General features: G+C 43.2%; 1 protein-coding gene across 4 annotated transcripts in view; it reads left to right on the top strand.

Annotated features, from left to right (window-relative positions):
* Positions 1 to 13816, top strand: part of LOC121575040 (forkhead box protein P1-B-like) — a 251168-nt gene that overhangs the window by 199736 nt on the left and 37616 nt on the right. For 3 of the 4 annotated variants that reach the window (XM_041887826.2, XM_041887824.2, XM_041887827.2), the window contains 3 exons: positions 5905 to 6042; positions 6294 to 6383; positions 9821 to 9971. In XM_041887826.2, the coding sequence (XP_041743760.1) occupies positions 5905 to 6042; positions 6294 to 6383; positions 9821 to 9971 (379 nt within the window). The remainder of the gene's footprint in view (positions 1 to 5904; positions 6043 to 6293; positions 6384 to 9820; positions 9972 to 13816) is intronic. The other variant, XM_041887825.2, reaches the window with a different exon arrangement.

Below are 13816 nucleotides of genomic sequence, written 5' to 3'. Positions count from 1 at the left end.
TTGTTTTATTTTTGTGTCTCAAACTTGCGTGGTAAGTGCCTGAAAATCTACATATGGGGGTGTGGCTTGAAAGGTCAGAAAGAATGACAAGATATGTTATCAGTGAAAATGGAAACTTGAACCCTCATTTAAAAAAGAATAGTTTGTGATCAAAAGTTTGTTGGATTTCAGGGCTTAGAATTTTGTAAGAAGTTGTTTTTTATCACTCACTTCAAAACATAACTCATATACTTGTATAATGTCCTCATTTTATTTTATCACATAATTTTAGTGCAAGAAAATCTGATCAATACAGAGGTATCTCTATCAGTGAATACAGTGGAACATAAAGAAAAAACTGAAAGAAATCAGCCTTTTATTCAGTAATATACTCTTACTACAGCCAACTACAGGAAATGGCCCCCAAGTGTGTGTGTGTGTGTGGGCAAACGCATGTGCGTGTGTCAGGGTGGGGGCCATGCCCTCTGCTCTGTGCTCAGCAGTGGGCACCTGCAGTGTTGGCTGCCCAGAGTGTGGGAAAGAGGCGACACCACGCAGCTCAGCTGTTGTTGTTGGGGTGAGAGGCTCGTTCACTTCTCCGTGTAGTTTGTTTGTTTTACGGAACGCTGGCCCAGCTTTGCTGAAATCTTGTTTGTGGTTTAAAAGTTAATTAAAATGCAATTATGAGTTTTGTTTTTACAGTTGTTGCGTATCATTTCAATCCCCCCGCAGAATATATAATAGCAAATGGGGAGAAAATGTGACTGTGATTATCCTGTTTATCTGAACTGTAAACGTTTTTAAAGCAGCTTGAATTTGGATGACAGAGAGAAATTACTGAGGGCTTAGCAAAACCAGGATGGGTAGCTGTTTCCATGTGTTCTTTGTCATGCATGTTGTAGCCTGGGACTACATACATTTGTTATTGTGAAATTATTGTTATTATGATTATTATTATATATTTTTGATAGTAATACACACAAATACACCAAAATTACAACATATTTTGTTGATCCTTTTTTTCCATCAGAGAAAACATGCTTGACATATTCTCTAAACCGCAATCCACCTTCAATATTTCAATAAACCTGAATGAGAGATGAGGAATGAGTCATTCATTCCGATCTTATCGAGGACTAATTATGTTCATGCATCACTTCAATACAATGCCTCCTGTGAAATCCTCATTTCGGAGACATTTTCTTGCTTGAGATTATACGCTATTCAAGACGGAGCACCATTACTATTCAAATGTCTCAGGCCAAGGTAAACCAACAGCATCAAACAGGCTGGCCTCTGATTTCTCAAGGGTTTCTTATTTTCTACTTCTCCATTCTATTTGATGTCCTTACAAAACAAGATCACACCAGGGACAAAGATATAAAAAGTAGATTTTTTTTTCTTCTTCTTCTAACCTGGTCCTTCATGGCTACTTTAATATCAGCGATGGTCTCATTGAAGTTGGCCTGTTTTTCGTCTTTCTATTCTCCTTAATTGCCCCTGTATCACCAGGAGGGGAGGGAGGGAGGCTAGCCTTATGTCTTAAGCCTGGGTCTGCTTCCCCCTCTCTCTCTCTCTCTCTCTCTCTCTCTCTCTCTCACCATGCTTTGACCTTTGGCTTCTGGGGGGAGCGCTGGTTGGAGAGCGTCTTCATTAAGTGTGAATCAGTGAATTCCCGACGTTGTCAGATGTGTGGCCAATGTTTCCTCATTAGAATATCATTTCCATGCTTGTTCTCGGTGGTGACGCACAAAGAGAAGTTGGCATAGTGTCCTTTAAAGGCAGCAGAGGCTCCAATCACTGTGTGCTGTGCCCTACCTTCACTCTGAACACACTCCTGCTCTGTTCTCCAGGCAGCACGGCATCAGACGCTGCCTGGTACACTAACCTCCTCTCTCAGACAACTAAAAATGCATTGAGGAAAAAGTATAGTAAATATTTTATATTTTTTAAATGTGGCTAACCTGTTGTTAGTTCAACTGTCATTGTAATAATGACAGACACATAAGGTATTACTGCTGTATTTGCATTGTACTGTGACAATTCAAATTTCAAAGTTTGCATCTTTGAAAGCAGGAAACATTTGTTTTTTTTACCTGATTAAAAATAGTCATTTTATTTTTGTTTATTAATATTGTTGTAATTACATACTGTACAAGCATGCGCTACAATTTATTGAGCACACATACTGTATGGACTTTAAGTGCCTGTGTGTGCATGTTTGAGTTTTTGCATGCTTCTATGCATGTGTGTGCTTGCGTTTGTGTGTGTTGGCCAGCAGGCCTGCGCTGGTATATTGCCTACAGTCACTCACACTGCAGCTGTGTGAGAATGTTCCAGGTTTGAATGTTTATATACGCAAGGCACCTGGAGAGCACCACACCTTACTGAAATCCATAAACGTCAGCTGTTTCTGGCATGCCCAGAATGTCTTATTTTTCACACCCACATATTGGTGTACAAGTAGCTGCTCAAAGAACTCTCCTAGTATTAGTTCTCTGTGAATTAACCAGACTGTCAGAGAATTCTCCCTCAGACTCTCTTCAGATGTACATACACTACCGTTCAAAAGTTTGGGGTCACTTAGAAATGTCCTTGTTTTCGAAAGAAAAGCAGTTTTTTTGTCCATTAAAATAACATCAAATTGATCAGAAATACAGTGTAGACATTGTTAATGTTGTAAATGGCTATTGTAGCTGGAAACGGCAGATTTTTTATGGAATATCTACATAGGCGTACAGAGGCCCATTATCAGCAACCATCAGTCCTGTGTTCCAATGGCACGTTGTGTTTGCTAATCCAAGTTTATCATTTTAAAAGGCTAATTGATCATTAGAAAACCCTTTTGCAATTATGTTAGCACAGCTGAAAATTGTTGTGCTGATAAAATAAGCAATAAAACTGGCCTTCTTGAGACTAGTTGAGTATCTGGAGCATCAGAAATTGTGGGTTCGATTACAGGCTCCAAATGGCGAGAAACAAATAACTTTCTTCTGAAACCCGTCAGTCTATTCTTGTTCTGAGAAATGAAGGCTATTCCATGTGAGAAATTGCCAAGATACTGAAGATCTCGTACAACGCTGTGTACTACTCCCTTCACAGAACAGCGCAAACTGGCTCTAACCAGAATAGAAAGAGGAGTGGGAGGACCCGGTGCACAACTGAGCAAGAGGACAAATACATTAGAGTGTCTAGTTTGAGAAACAGACACCTCACAGGTCCTCAACTAGCAGCTTCATTAAATAGTACCCACAAAACACCAGTCTCAACGTCGACAGTGAAGAGGCGACTCCGAGATGCACGGTAGTGTATATTTCTGTGCATCATCTGGAGTCATGATGTTAACCAGAGATAAGGGAGTATATCATATGGAGAGCGTTCTAAATGTAGACTGGCGTCCTGTGTTTACGTTAAATAGGCATGATACACCGCCCTTCCCCTTAATAGCCCCCTGTCTCAGTCAGATTTTCTCTCATTCAACACACTGGATGAAATGGTAGTAGTTACAATGATCAATAGGTTAAGAACCGTACAATCCCTCTCGCTGCTAATGACCTCAGTAGTAATGGATAATAAAATGTGGACCGTAATAGCCGTTTGCCGGGGCTCAGCCTGCCGTCTCTGGGTGTCTAGGGGTAGTTACAGTGGACCAGACACCCCCTCCATGACAAGGAAAGGTGTGAGGCTGCTTGAACCAGAGGATGTGCTGCTCAAGGTGTCAAAATAATGATTTTAATTGAATAAAATTCCAATCCAATTTGTAATGAAATTGTCAGTTATTGAGAAGTGTGAAATGGTATAACATATTGTGTTAATTCTATTTTTCTACACTGGATCTCTGTTAGACTCTATAAAACATGTACTATCAAAGAATCATTATACAAATGGTTAACTACATGTGAAAATAACCCTGGTTACATTTACTGCCCTAACACTGACAGTAAAAGTAGAGAATGTCAAATCTAAAGTGGATAGTTTCACTCATGTAATTTAATATAAAGCATCAAAGAAAATCCATTATTATTTATCCTTGGTGTGTGAGGTAATTGTTAGTGGTGTTGAGGCATTTTTTTAAAGGCAGTTCTATATCTATCTCATCACGTAAAGGGCTTATACTGTAGCGAGACATGTTGCCCAGTTGACCTTGAAAATAGTTGATCAAAATTAGTGATGCTGAGAAAAAAGCACATCAGTGCATAATGACTGTGAAATTAGGAAAGGGGGTCTTGGCTATGCAAATGACAGGACAAGTCATGTGAAAAAGTCAAGATGGACTGCATATTAAGACGTAATACAGGAGGAACTCATATAGCATTTTCATCCTCTCGTCGCCACCCACTGAAAATGAGAAATGTTAAGTGCGTTGGATCCTGGGTGGTGTGTAACCTCCTCGAGTTTCCCCTACAGGAGGACAAAACACCTCTAATCTCGCAGTGCGGAACAGCTCTCAATGAAGTTTACAGAGAGCATCAGCATCAGCGCCACGCCATCCTGTTTGGCACCACTGCCCTTTCCAGTGCCGTGAGATTACAAGCTGCTCATTATGACCCGTTTAGTTTTTGTTTTCTGTTCCAGTGGGGAAAATGAATCAGGTGATATGCATGCAGCGTGTGTCACAGAACACCTCTCCTGCTAGATAGATTGGAAACAGCTAAATTACATTCAGAGATGCATAGAAATTTCAAAGGGCCATAATTAGCTATGAGGTCGCGGTACAATTTGGGTAACCTTGGTGAAGACTGACTGTCAGCCCTAATGTCTGCTCAGCCGGCGACATCAGCCTCAGAGACACAGAGCACGGGTTTACCACACATACACACACACACACACACCGCGACATGTTAACAGTTGCAAATGTGAGACGGCTATCAAGTACATCTCAGTAGCTGTTTGTCACTAAGATGTCAGCGAAAAGGGCTTTTAATGGTATGGCACATCACAGCTGTGAGTGGCAGCATCCAGACACTCTGAGAAGCCACAAAGCCGCCGGAGCAATTAAGGCAGCCTGACAACTGTGGGGAACTGTGGGGTTCTTTCAGTGTCATAACAAATCACTTGTTTTGTAGAGTCATCCACTCACACCTTTCTGTTGGAGTTAGTTAGGGGCCTGTGTCAGTATGTGTGTGTCCTTCTCCTGTCATGGCGCCGCCGCTTTATTTGTACATTAAATAAATTGCCGTTGACAATATTCTAATGAAATGACATGGCTTATGTACACAGAGGTTCATTGTAGCCTACAGTGTGTGGCCTATCTTTGCATTTACGGATGTAGTAGCAGATCACCTCAACAGAAACAATCAAACCTTGGACAGCCCTGTTAGTGTTAGGTTGTGTGTGTCTGTCTGGACAGGGCTGTTGTGCTGAAGGTCGGGGGGGCTGTTGTAGAGTTTCCACAGGCTTACCACAGGCCATCTCCTGTCATTACTCCTCCTGGGTCTAGTATCGTGTCATTACTGCTCAGGGGGTGTAGCATCTCTCGCTGTGATGCCACTCCAGGTGATTTCTCCAGTACAGACCAGAGGGGTTGAGGAGATTTCCTGCGCTCTCTTTTGAGTGGCTGTTATAGTGTGTGTAGCCCCTGACAAGTGGTCTGGTTGAGCTGCTGTAGTCTATACCGGCTCTGCTTGTTGTCCTCCAGCTCGCTTTCTTTGCTATGGTCATATAATCCTATAAAGCATGTATCCTGGCTATGTCAGTTTTATGCTGCACCACTGTCTCAGTAGACCAGGTTAGTGACTGCTCTGCTCCCTCTCGCTCTCTCTCTCTCTCTCTCTCTCTCTCTCTCTCTCTCTCTCTCTCGCTCGCTCTCTCTCTCTCTCTCTCTCTCTCTCTCTCTCTCTCTCTCTCTCTCTCTCTCTCTCTCTCTCTCTCTCTCTCTCTCTCTCTCTCTCTCTCTCTCTCTCTCTCTCTCTCTCTCTGCCGTAGGTTCCAGTGTCAGTGGCTATGATGACACCCCAGGTAATAACGCCTCAGCAGATGCAGCAGATCCTCCAGCAGCAGGTCCTGAGCCCTCAGCAGCTCCAGGTGCTCCTGCAGCAGCAACAGGCCCTCATGTTACAACAGGTAAACACACGGGACATTCATACTGTACATAAAACACATCAACATCCTCACACGAACCACCATATAAAGTGTTTTAAAGGGAACGATCTACTGTGCGCTGCTGTTCCTTCTGAACATGAGACTGTATCAAATAGAGAACAGCCAGAGTACTGAAAGTATCCCCCGCGGCCAACTGCTGAGTTTAGCTTGGCCCTGATACATTGATTGGTTGGTGAGCTCTCACTCAGACGTAGCTCCCATGTCTTTTGCAGCAGCAACTCCAAGAGTTCTACAAGAAGCAGCAGGAACAGCTCCACCTCCAGCTCCTCCAACAGCAACATGCGGGCAAGCAGAGTAAAGAGGTAGGCTCACTATGATGACATCATCACCACCACCACCGCAACACACGCCACCGCTTTACTCAACTCATATGTTGCCCCGGCAGTACGATCCTCAGCCAGCCAAGCCCAGAGCTCAGAGTAGCGCATGGAAGGCATGTGTTCTCTCCCTCTTTCCATCTGTTCAGAGGCTGTGGTTTGACGAAGAAAAAAAGAGAGCGAAAGTATCAAGTGCCGTTATGCTTCTGATTAGCATGTCAGGCACGGTGGGTAAATACCAGTAATAACTGAATAAACCAGGAATACTGATGGTCCCTCTCCTTCCAGGGGCTGGGGCTTGTACTGCTGCTCAGGCAATGAAATAAATAACTACATTTGTGCTGTTTAATTGTTTGTTCTCTCCAGTAAACAAGTGTCCTACAACATAGAGAGTGCCCTTCGTATGAGCCCCCTAGGAAAAGAAAGGCAGAAATGTCTAGCATATACATCTGAGAGGCTTGCTTGGTCATTAACGTGGAAATGGCACGGGCAGAGAAGGTGTGTAATTGTGAGATATCAGTGCGCTCCCAGCTTTGTTGCCCGCGCTCTCCTTTTCCCCCTCTCCCCTACCCTACCTCCAGTTCAGCCAGACTGGCTCATCAGCGGCGGCTCAATGCGTGTTAATGACTTGTGGATACAGGCATCACTCTGGACAAATCAATTATTATTGTGCGGTCAAAATTTTAAAGTTTAAAGACAATCAGGGAATTTTCTGTCTAAGAGCCACGTTTTGGGGAGGGTGAGGAAAAAAGCATATAAATTAAGCCAAATGTTATTCACACACATGCTCTCACATACGCACACACACACACACACACACACACACACACACACACACACACACACATACACACACAAACACTGTTGAAGCTACCGACTTCAAAGTCCCATCTCTCTAATTAATGAACTGCAGGCTTCAGTTTGGACAAGCTGTGGTGTGATGCTCCCATAAATCAACGTGACAGCAGAGCTCCTCGGCCTCAGATAGGGCCTGTCACCAAGTGGCATCTGATGTAAACACAACTGGAGTTTGAGAGGGAGGGGGGTACTAGTCAGAAGGAGGTGCAATTGATCAGCTGAACGGAGAACTTTTGAAGTGTATTATGTATGATCACAGGAAATGGATGCAGCCTCGAGAGGCTGTCCTTCTGCTCTCTGATATGTTGCTTTTTTCCCTTTTCTATTGCATTTCTAGCTGCTGCAACCATCAAAAGACAGAATAAGAATCACGCCGCAACTCCCCTGTGGCAGGCAGACAATAACCCCCTGTTGTTGCTTTGTGCCTCTTTTTATTTTAAAGACATCAAAATGTAGTTTTTCAAAGATCTTTAACTTTGTATTTGAAGCTTGACAATAAAGGGCTGCCACTCTTTATCCTTGTCAGGAACTGTATTTTTCTCTCCCTCGTGCCACTTCTTGTTAACCTCTTATTTGGTCTATAGGGCCTGGGGTTTAATGTGTCTGCACGCTGGGAGAGCACGGGAGCTGCTGTCAGCTGATGAGTCCACAATAAAGAAATCTTGAAGGGGAGAGAGTTAAATTCAGTTGCAATTTAAAAGCCACCCTATATTTATTTAGGGCACTGATGAAAGACATTGTTCCCTGTTAACTACCGCCCCCGTAGTACCAGTAGCATCTTTGTCTTATGCTGTCAGACAGAAGGGAGCTACAGTACAGAGAAGAGTCCCATTGAAGACATTAATATTCCACTACATAATCCTCCTGGTCAGACTAACGTATCTGATCCATGGCCGTGACCCCCCTCTCCGAGGGTGTCTCAGGGGGAGTGGGATATGCAAAAAAACACTTTTCCATTTCACACCTCACACTTGTACAGGTGTGAAACAGGACAAATATAAACACCCCCTATTTGACCTTTTGAAATGAGAAGGCCTCTCCACATCAGACCAGTGTAGTGTACTGTATTGTGTTCAGGGCCTGTGGGGCAGGAGGCTTGGTGAGGGGAAGGGAAGCCCAGCCCGGCAGACCTTTGACAGGCAAACCAGGACGTGCGGAGGGGGGAACATTTTATCTGGCTATTTCAGCGGTTTCTGAGCCGCCGGCGGGTGACCTGACAGCAGCGTTGCACCGAGACCTTTTTTGTATGCGCTCAATTGTGAGAAGTAAACATAGTGGTGTATCCTGTGTTTGGTAACAGGGTGCGGTGCACAGCTTGGCAGCCTGGGTTGCTTTTAATGCCCCCCACCCCGCCTTGACAACTGGCCCTGTGTACTCATATACTGCCTAATATCCTGCCCTCTCCCAGGCTTATTTTGTTTGGCCGTCCTTATGTATCATAGAAAACATTACAAGGTGATCTTTGTCTTGATTGATCGTTATCTCCTGTTGTTGTTTAAGGAATAATACATATTTTGATGGTGAAGCTGAGACTGTGGTTAATGGAAGGGTTAAATGGCCAGTCTCTCCACTCCTCCACTCCTCTGTTACCTAAACAACATCTCCCCATTTGTTTTGATTTGGAAAAGATTGGGGATGTATTAGATAATTTCCTCCTGTTTATTGTTCTGACTACACCGCAGAGCTCTCTCTCTCTTTCTCTCTTTCTCTCTCTCTCTCTCTCTACTCCCTCACTTCACACATTCCACTTTCTAGAGTCAAATTCAATTGTTCAAGCTCATGTCAAAAATACATATTTCAATGAAGACGCTCTAACTTTCTCAGAACGTTGTAGACATAGTACTGTAAGATGAGCAAACGTCGGTTCTTCAGTCACTCTATGATTCAACTCAACTTGCTGCATTGGGGGGAAAGAAACACCTCCCCGAGCTCAGTGCCACGCCTGAGAGAGTTGTGAGACTAGCTGGTGTGGTTATTAAACACTTTGATTTAGTCACACGTTGTTTGCTGAATTATGAATAGGTGTAATTAAAATCTTGTGGCTCTTATTATGAATGATTAACTATGTTGTTTAATTGTTTGTCATTTACCTCCACACTCCTCGTTAATTAAGAGAGAGAGGGACATATACTGCACCTGTTCTGAAGTGTGCTCAGACAAACCCACATACTGTAGGGTGCTGAATGTGTGAGAGTGTATGTGGTGTGGTTTGATGTGTTCGATTGGGATTGTGTGCGTGTGTGCGTGTGAGTAAGCATACTGTAATCTGTATGTGTTATCATAGGGCCTAACGTGCAAAAGCAAATGTTCAGACATACAGTATACACTGGGATCAGCATGTGTTTGTCCGTTGGATCATTATATGTTCTTTATATATGAACACGCACTAGAACTTGCCTGTTTCTGTGTTCAATCAATATGTACAGTCCATAATAGTATGAAAATGATGTATTTTTTGTTTGCTGTGGATCACGCATGTCCTGTGTGTGTGTTTGCTCATGGTGTGTCCCTGTGTGTGTGTGTGTTTGTGTGTGTGTGTGTGTGTTTGTGTGTGTGGTCCTCAGCAGCAGCAGCAGGCCCAGCAGTTGGCCTTCCAGCAGCAGCTCATGCAGGTCCAACAGCTCCAGCAGCAGCACCTGGTCAACCTCCAGAGACAAGGCCTGCTCACCATCCAGCCTGGACAGACCGCCCTGCCCCTGCACTCGCTCACTCAGGGTCAGTACTCTACTCTACTGTACTGCACAACACACCTCCACACAGGGGATTATACTGTGTGCTACACCTGCACCCAACACACACACACACACACACACACACACACACACACACACACGCACACTCTAAAATACCCTACATTCACTTTGTCCCAATGATACACATCATATTGCATCTGCTTTGACTACAGTATACACCTTATGTAGTGCCCTCTAACTCTTGTTAGAAGTGTTCCCCACCTACCCCCATGTTTTATTTATACTGCATGTACTGTAATGTGTATCTTCCCTGTTCCTCTCCTCTGACTACCATGGTGTAGAGATGCCCTCTCCCCTCCAGTCTCTGGTCTCTCCATTCATACCTTTTCCTTAGAATGACATCATACTGGGTGTTGACCTGGTGGAAATCCCTCCTCAGGCTAGAGAAAGACTGGAACTAATGAGTACGGTTACATGCCCATAATAACACAAATACTGTGGATAGTCAGATTAATATAATCGTTTATTAAAAAATGTACATGCTTTGCAAGAAGAATGATTTCCCTAATAATCCTCTTTCCATGGACACATCTGAAATCAGGCTCCCATAAATGCAGAACATTTGCTGATCAGAATAAATGTTGTACCACAGCGAACATGTTATTTTTGCGAAGCCTATTTGATTCTGAGTTCGGACATAAATTATAAAGTTTGTATGTGAAAAGTATTTCTAAGATGCATACTTTCAGTTTTTCCGAACTCACTTCACTCACGCTGCCGGTGCTAGCACATGCGCAGATCTAATACACAGCTGGAACTCCGATTAAGGTGTTTACATGTTCTAATCATTCAAACGGTTGCTCAGAAAACCAGGCATTTTTGGCCTTGCGCCGATTAAGATAAGCAGAGTAAGGTGTTTACATGACTAATGCCATACTCAGCCCACTGCCATGTTTAATATCGAATTATTAGTATGCGTGTAAACATACTCATTGTTACTAAACTGCCACTGAAATATCCCATAAGGGGATGGTGGTGTGAGTCAACGCTTGTTGTTTAGCCAGGAAGTTTATTTCTTTATTTGTTTTTAATATTTTCTTAAGGAGCAGCCCTATGACAAAGCTTCCATACCATTTTGGAACAAGACATAGACTATTCATTCCAGGCTAAGACAAACAGTTTTGAAATAACAAGATAAGGCGATAAAGTGGAAGGGCTGGGGAGCTTAGGTAATGGACAAACAAAAACAGGGTTTGTACAGTCATGTCATTGTTTGGACTGTGTATGGAATCAGAAGATTGCCATAGGCACAGGCGTGAACCACTGGTGTGCTGCCTGTTACTGTACGCTTATTAATTACCTTGTGTCGTATATAACTGGCAAACACACACGCCCTTTGAGTAAAGCATTACACCAGTGATATGGCAGTTTACTGTTCTTTATGGAATTGCACAACAGTTACTGGACTCCTGTTGACTGTTTGATTATGCCTGGTGTCATCAAATACCTCTTAGGCCGTATCACACCACGACTAATAGCAAACAGGACAGTATAGCCATACACTCTTGGTTTGTTCGGCCATGTTTTGTCAGATAACAGTTTAAGATACAAATAAGGTATCGTTGCTCTTTGTTATTATTTATACAAACTCAAATGAGGAATTGAACCTTACCACACAGTATGTTGGTTGGTTTCACTATTTTACTGAGTGGAACCTGGCTAGCCTGCCATTGGAAACCATTGATGTTAGCTCTGTGTAAGACAGCTGTTAAAACACTTACCATCAGGCTGAGTTTCCCTTCCTATTCTACACATTTTCTGCTTGACTGTTTGAAGTTATTGATGACCTTTCTGTTTTCCACATCACTAAACTCTTTCATGCATCAGCAGCCGAGACCTACAGAGCTGAGATCTAATCTACGATATTCAGCACATAGTAAGCAGCACTGCAGCAAGAATGTGTTCTGCTGCTCTGTTTGGACCATGGTGATTATGTGTTTGGACAGAGGCGATGAATTAGGATTGCTTTTATACACTGAGGTGATCAGACAGAGATATGCTTTTTTTCCCCCTTTATTCAAATTCAGATATCACAATCAAATGATTTCAAAATTCAATCTCTCATGGCGTTATAATTGTATTGTGCTGTCATGGTGTTCTGGGACAATAGATTTAACAAAAATATTTAACAGCCGCCCTGAATGTTTTAGAATAATGTAATGCATACTTTGAAAATATTGTACATGTATAACATGGTTTATTTTTTGTATTGTTTTGTCTTATGCTTACTGGAAATGTTGATAGAGACAGTATAAAACATTTTCATTACAAATAGACATGAATAATCACATAGAGTTATCATTGAGGAGTGCTACTTGGATGACAACCAATTGTTCTCTTTATCTGGACTTTAATTTGTTTCTCTCGCGGTAAATTCTTTTGACATTAATGTTCAAAGTCTTGGAAGCAGTCAGACAATATCTGTTATAAATTACAACAATGTGTTTGGGGAGGATATAACTCCCATAAATATACATTTGATCCAGCGTCCACCTCCCCTCCTCCCCCCAAAAGCCTTTCCTCTTGACCTGTGGAGAGTGAGTGAGACAGCAGTGTTCGCGCCGCTCTGCTCTCCCAGGTGCAGCTGCCAGGTGTGTGTGTATGTGCGTGCGTGCGTGTGCGCGTGTGTCGCTGCTCGCCCCTCTCTGCGCCTGCCCTGATTGGCTGAAGTGTGTTTTGTGGCTCCATGGCCTCCCAGGTGGCGCTGTAACAGGCTGAGCTCTCATCTCTGGAGAACATTAGTTAGGTTGTCCAGGAGAGGGCAATGGGACAGTGACAAGACAAATGCAAAGAATGTGGCGAAGTACGAAGCCGTTCTCAGTGCAGCAGCGGCACATCAGGGACAGCGGTAGGTAATACGCTCCCCCAGTCAGTGATTGATTTGGAAAGCAGCGCGACACTGGTAATAGTTCCTACAGCATTAGGAGGGAGCATATTTTAGGTGCATATCACTAGGCCAGTGATTACAGGAACATAAACAGGGGTGCACCAGAGATCAAATAGTGGTGTCACCGTCCCCCCGTGGTATTGGCTCTGCAGAGTTGAAAGAGCCCAGAGTATAGGGGCTATGTTTTATTCTGTGGATGATGTCATTATGAACCTTAAATCAACTTTCTGCTTGCTTGAACATGGTCACCTGGGTACGGCGATACAAGGACAAGAAAAGGTTGAATAGCGCGGCCTGTCTGGGTGCCAGAGCTACCTGCAGAGGTAAAATTGAGTTGCCAGGCCGGTGATCAATCAAGTGTCCCAACAACATACATTTTTTAAAGTGCTTGTCTGTATTTCCAACCTATAATGAGTGGAAAGCGTTGTTGAAAAATGGAAAAAGGAGGATAAACCAATCCCGTATTTGAAAATACTGGAGATACAAAAAAGGATTTAGAGATCACTGTTATACTGTATGTCTACCATAGAAATCAGATGCTGCCTTCTCAGGTCAAATAAAAAGCAGTTTGTCCAAACCTAGATTATAATACTATTTGAGATTTTCATAGCACTACATTTTATTGTCATTCATGGTGTTATCTTGAACGACCCTCGGTATCAAGAGATCCAATGAGGGCAAGGTAGTTTAATAAGAGAAGGACATGGGAGTGGAGGATAGAGGGGGAGAGATAGAGAAATAAAGGAGACCGCTTGGTCTTAGTCCGTTACCTCTATCATCAGAGGAGTCTATGGGACCTGTTTCATCTGAGTAAACAGTGGTGTCGGGGTCACCAGGACTGGCTGGTAATTGAGGGAGAGTGGGCTGCCCTGTCAGCCACACAGGCTAAAAATACATTGCCCACTGTCACTGGGCACAAA

This window comes from Coregonus clupeaformis, chromosome 10 (genome assembly GCF_020615455.1).
Source record: "Coregonus clupeaformis isolate EN_2021a chromosome 10, ASM2061545v1, whole genome shotgun sequence".
NCBI lineage: Eukaryota > Metazoa > Chordata > Actinopteri > Salmoniformes > Salmonidae > Coregonus > Coregonus clupeaformis.
Note: the sequence above shows the minus strand (reverse complement) of the source record. Positions and strands in the feature narration are given on the sequence as shown.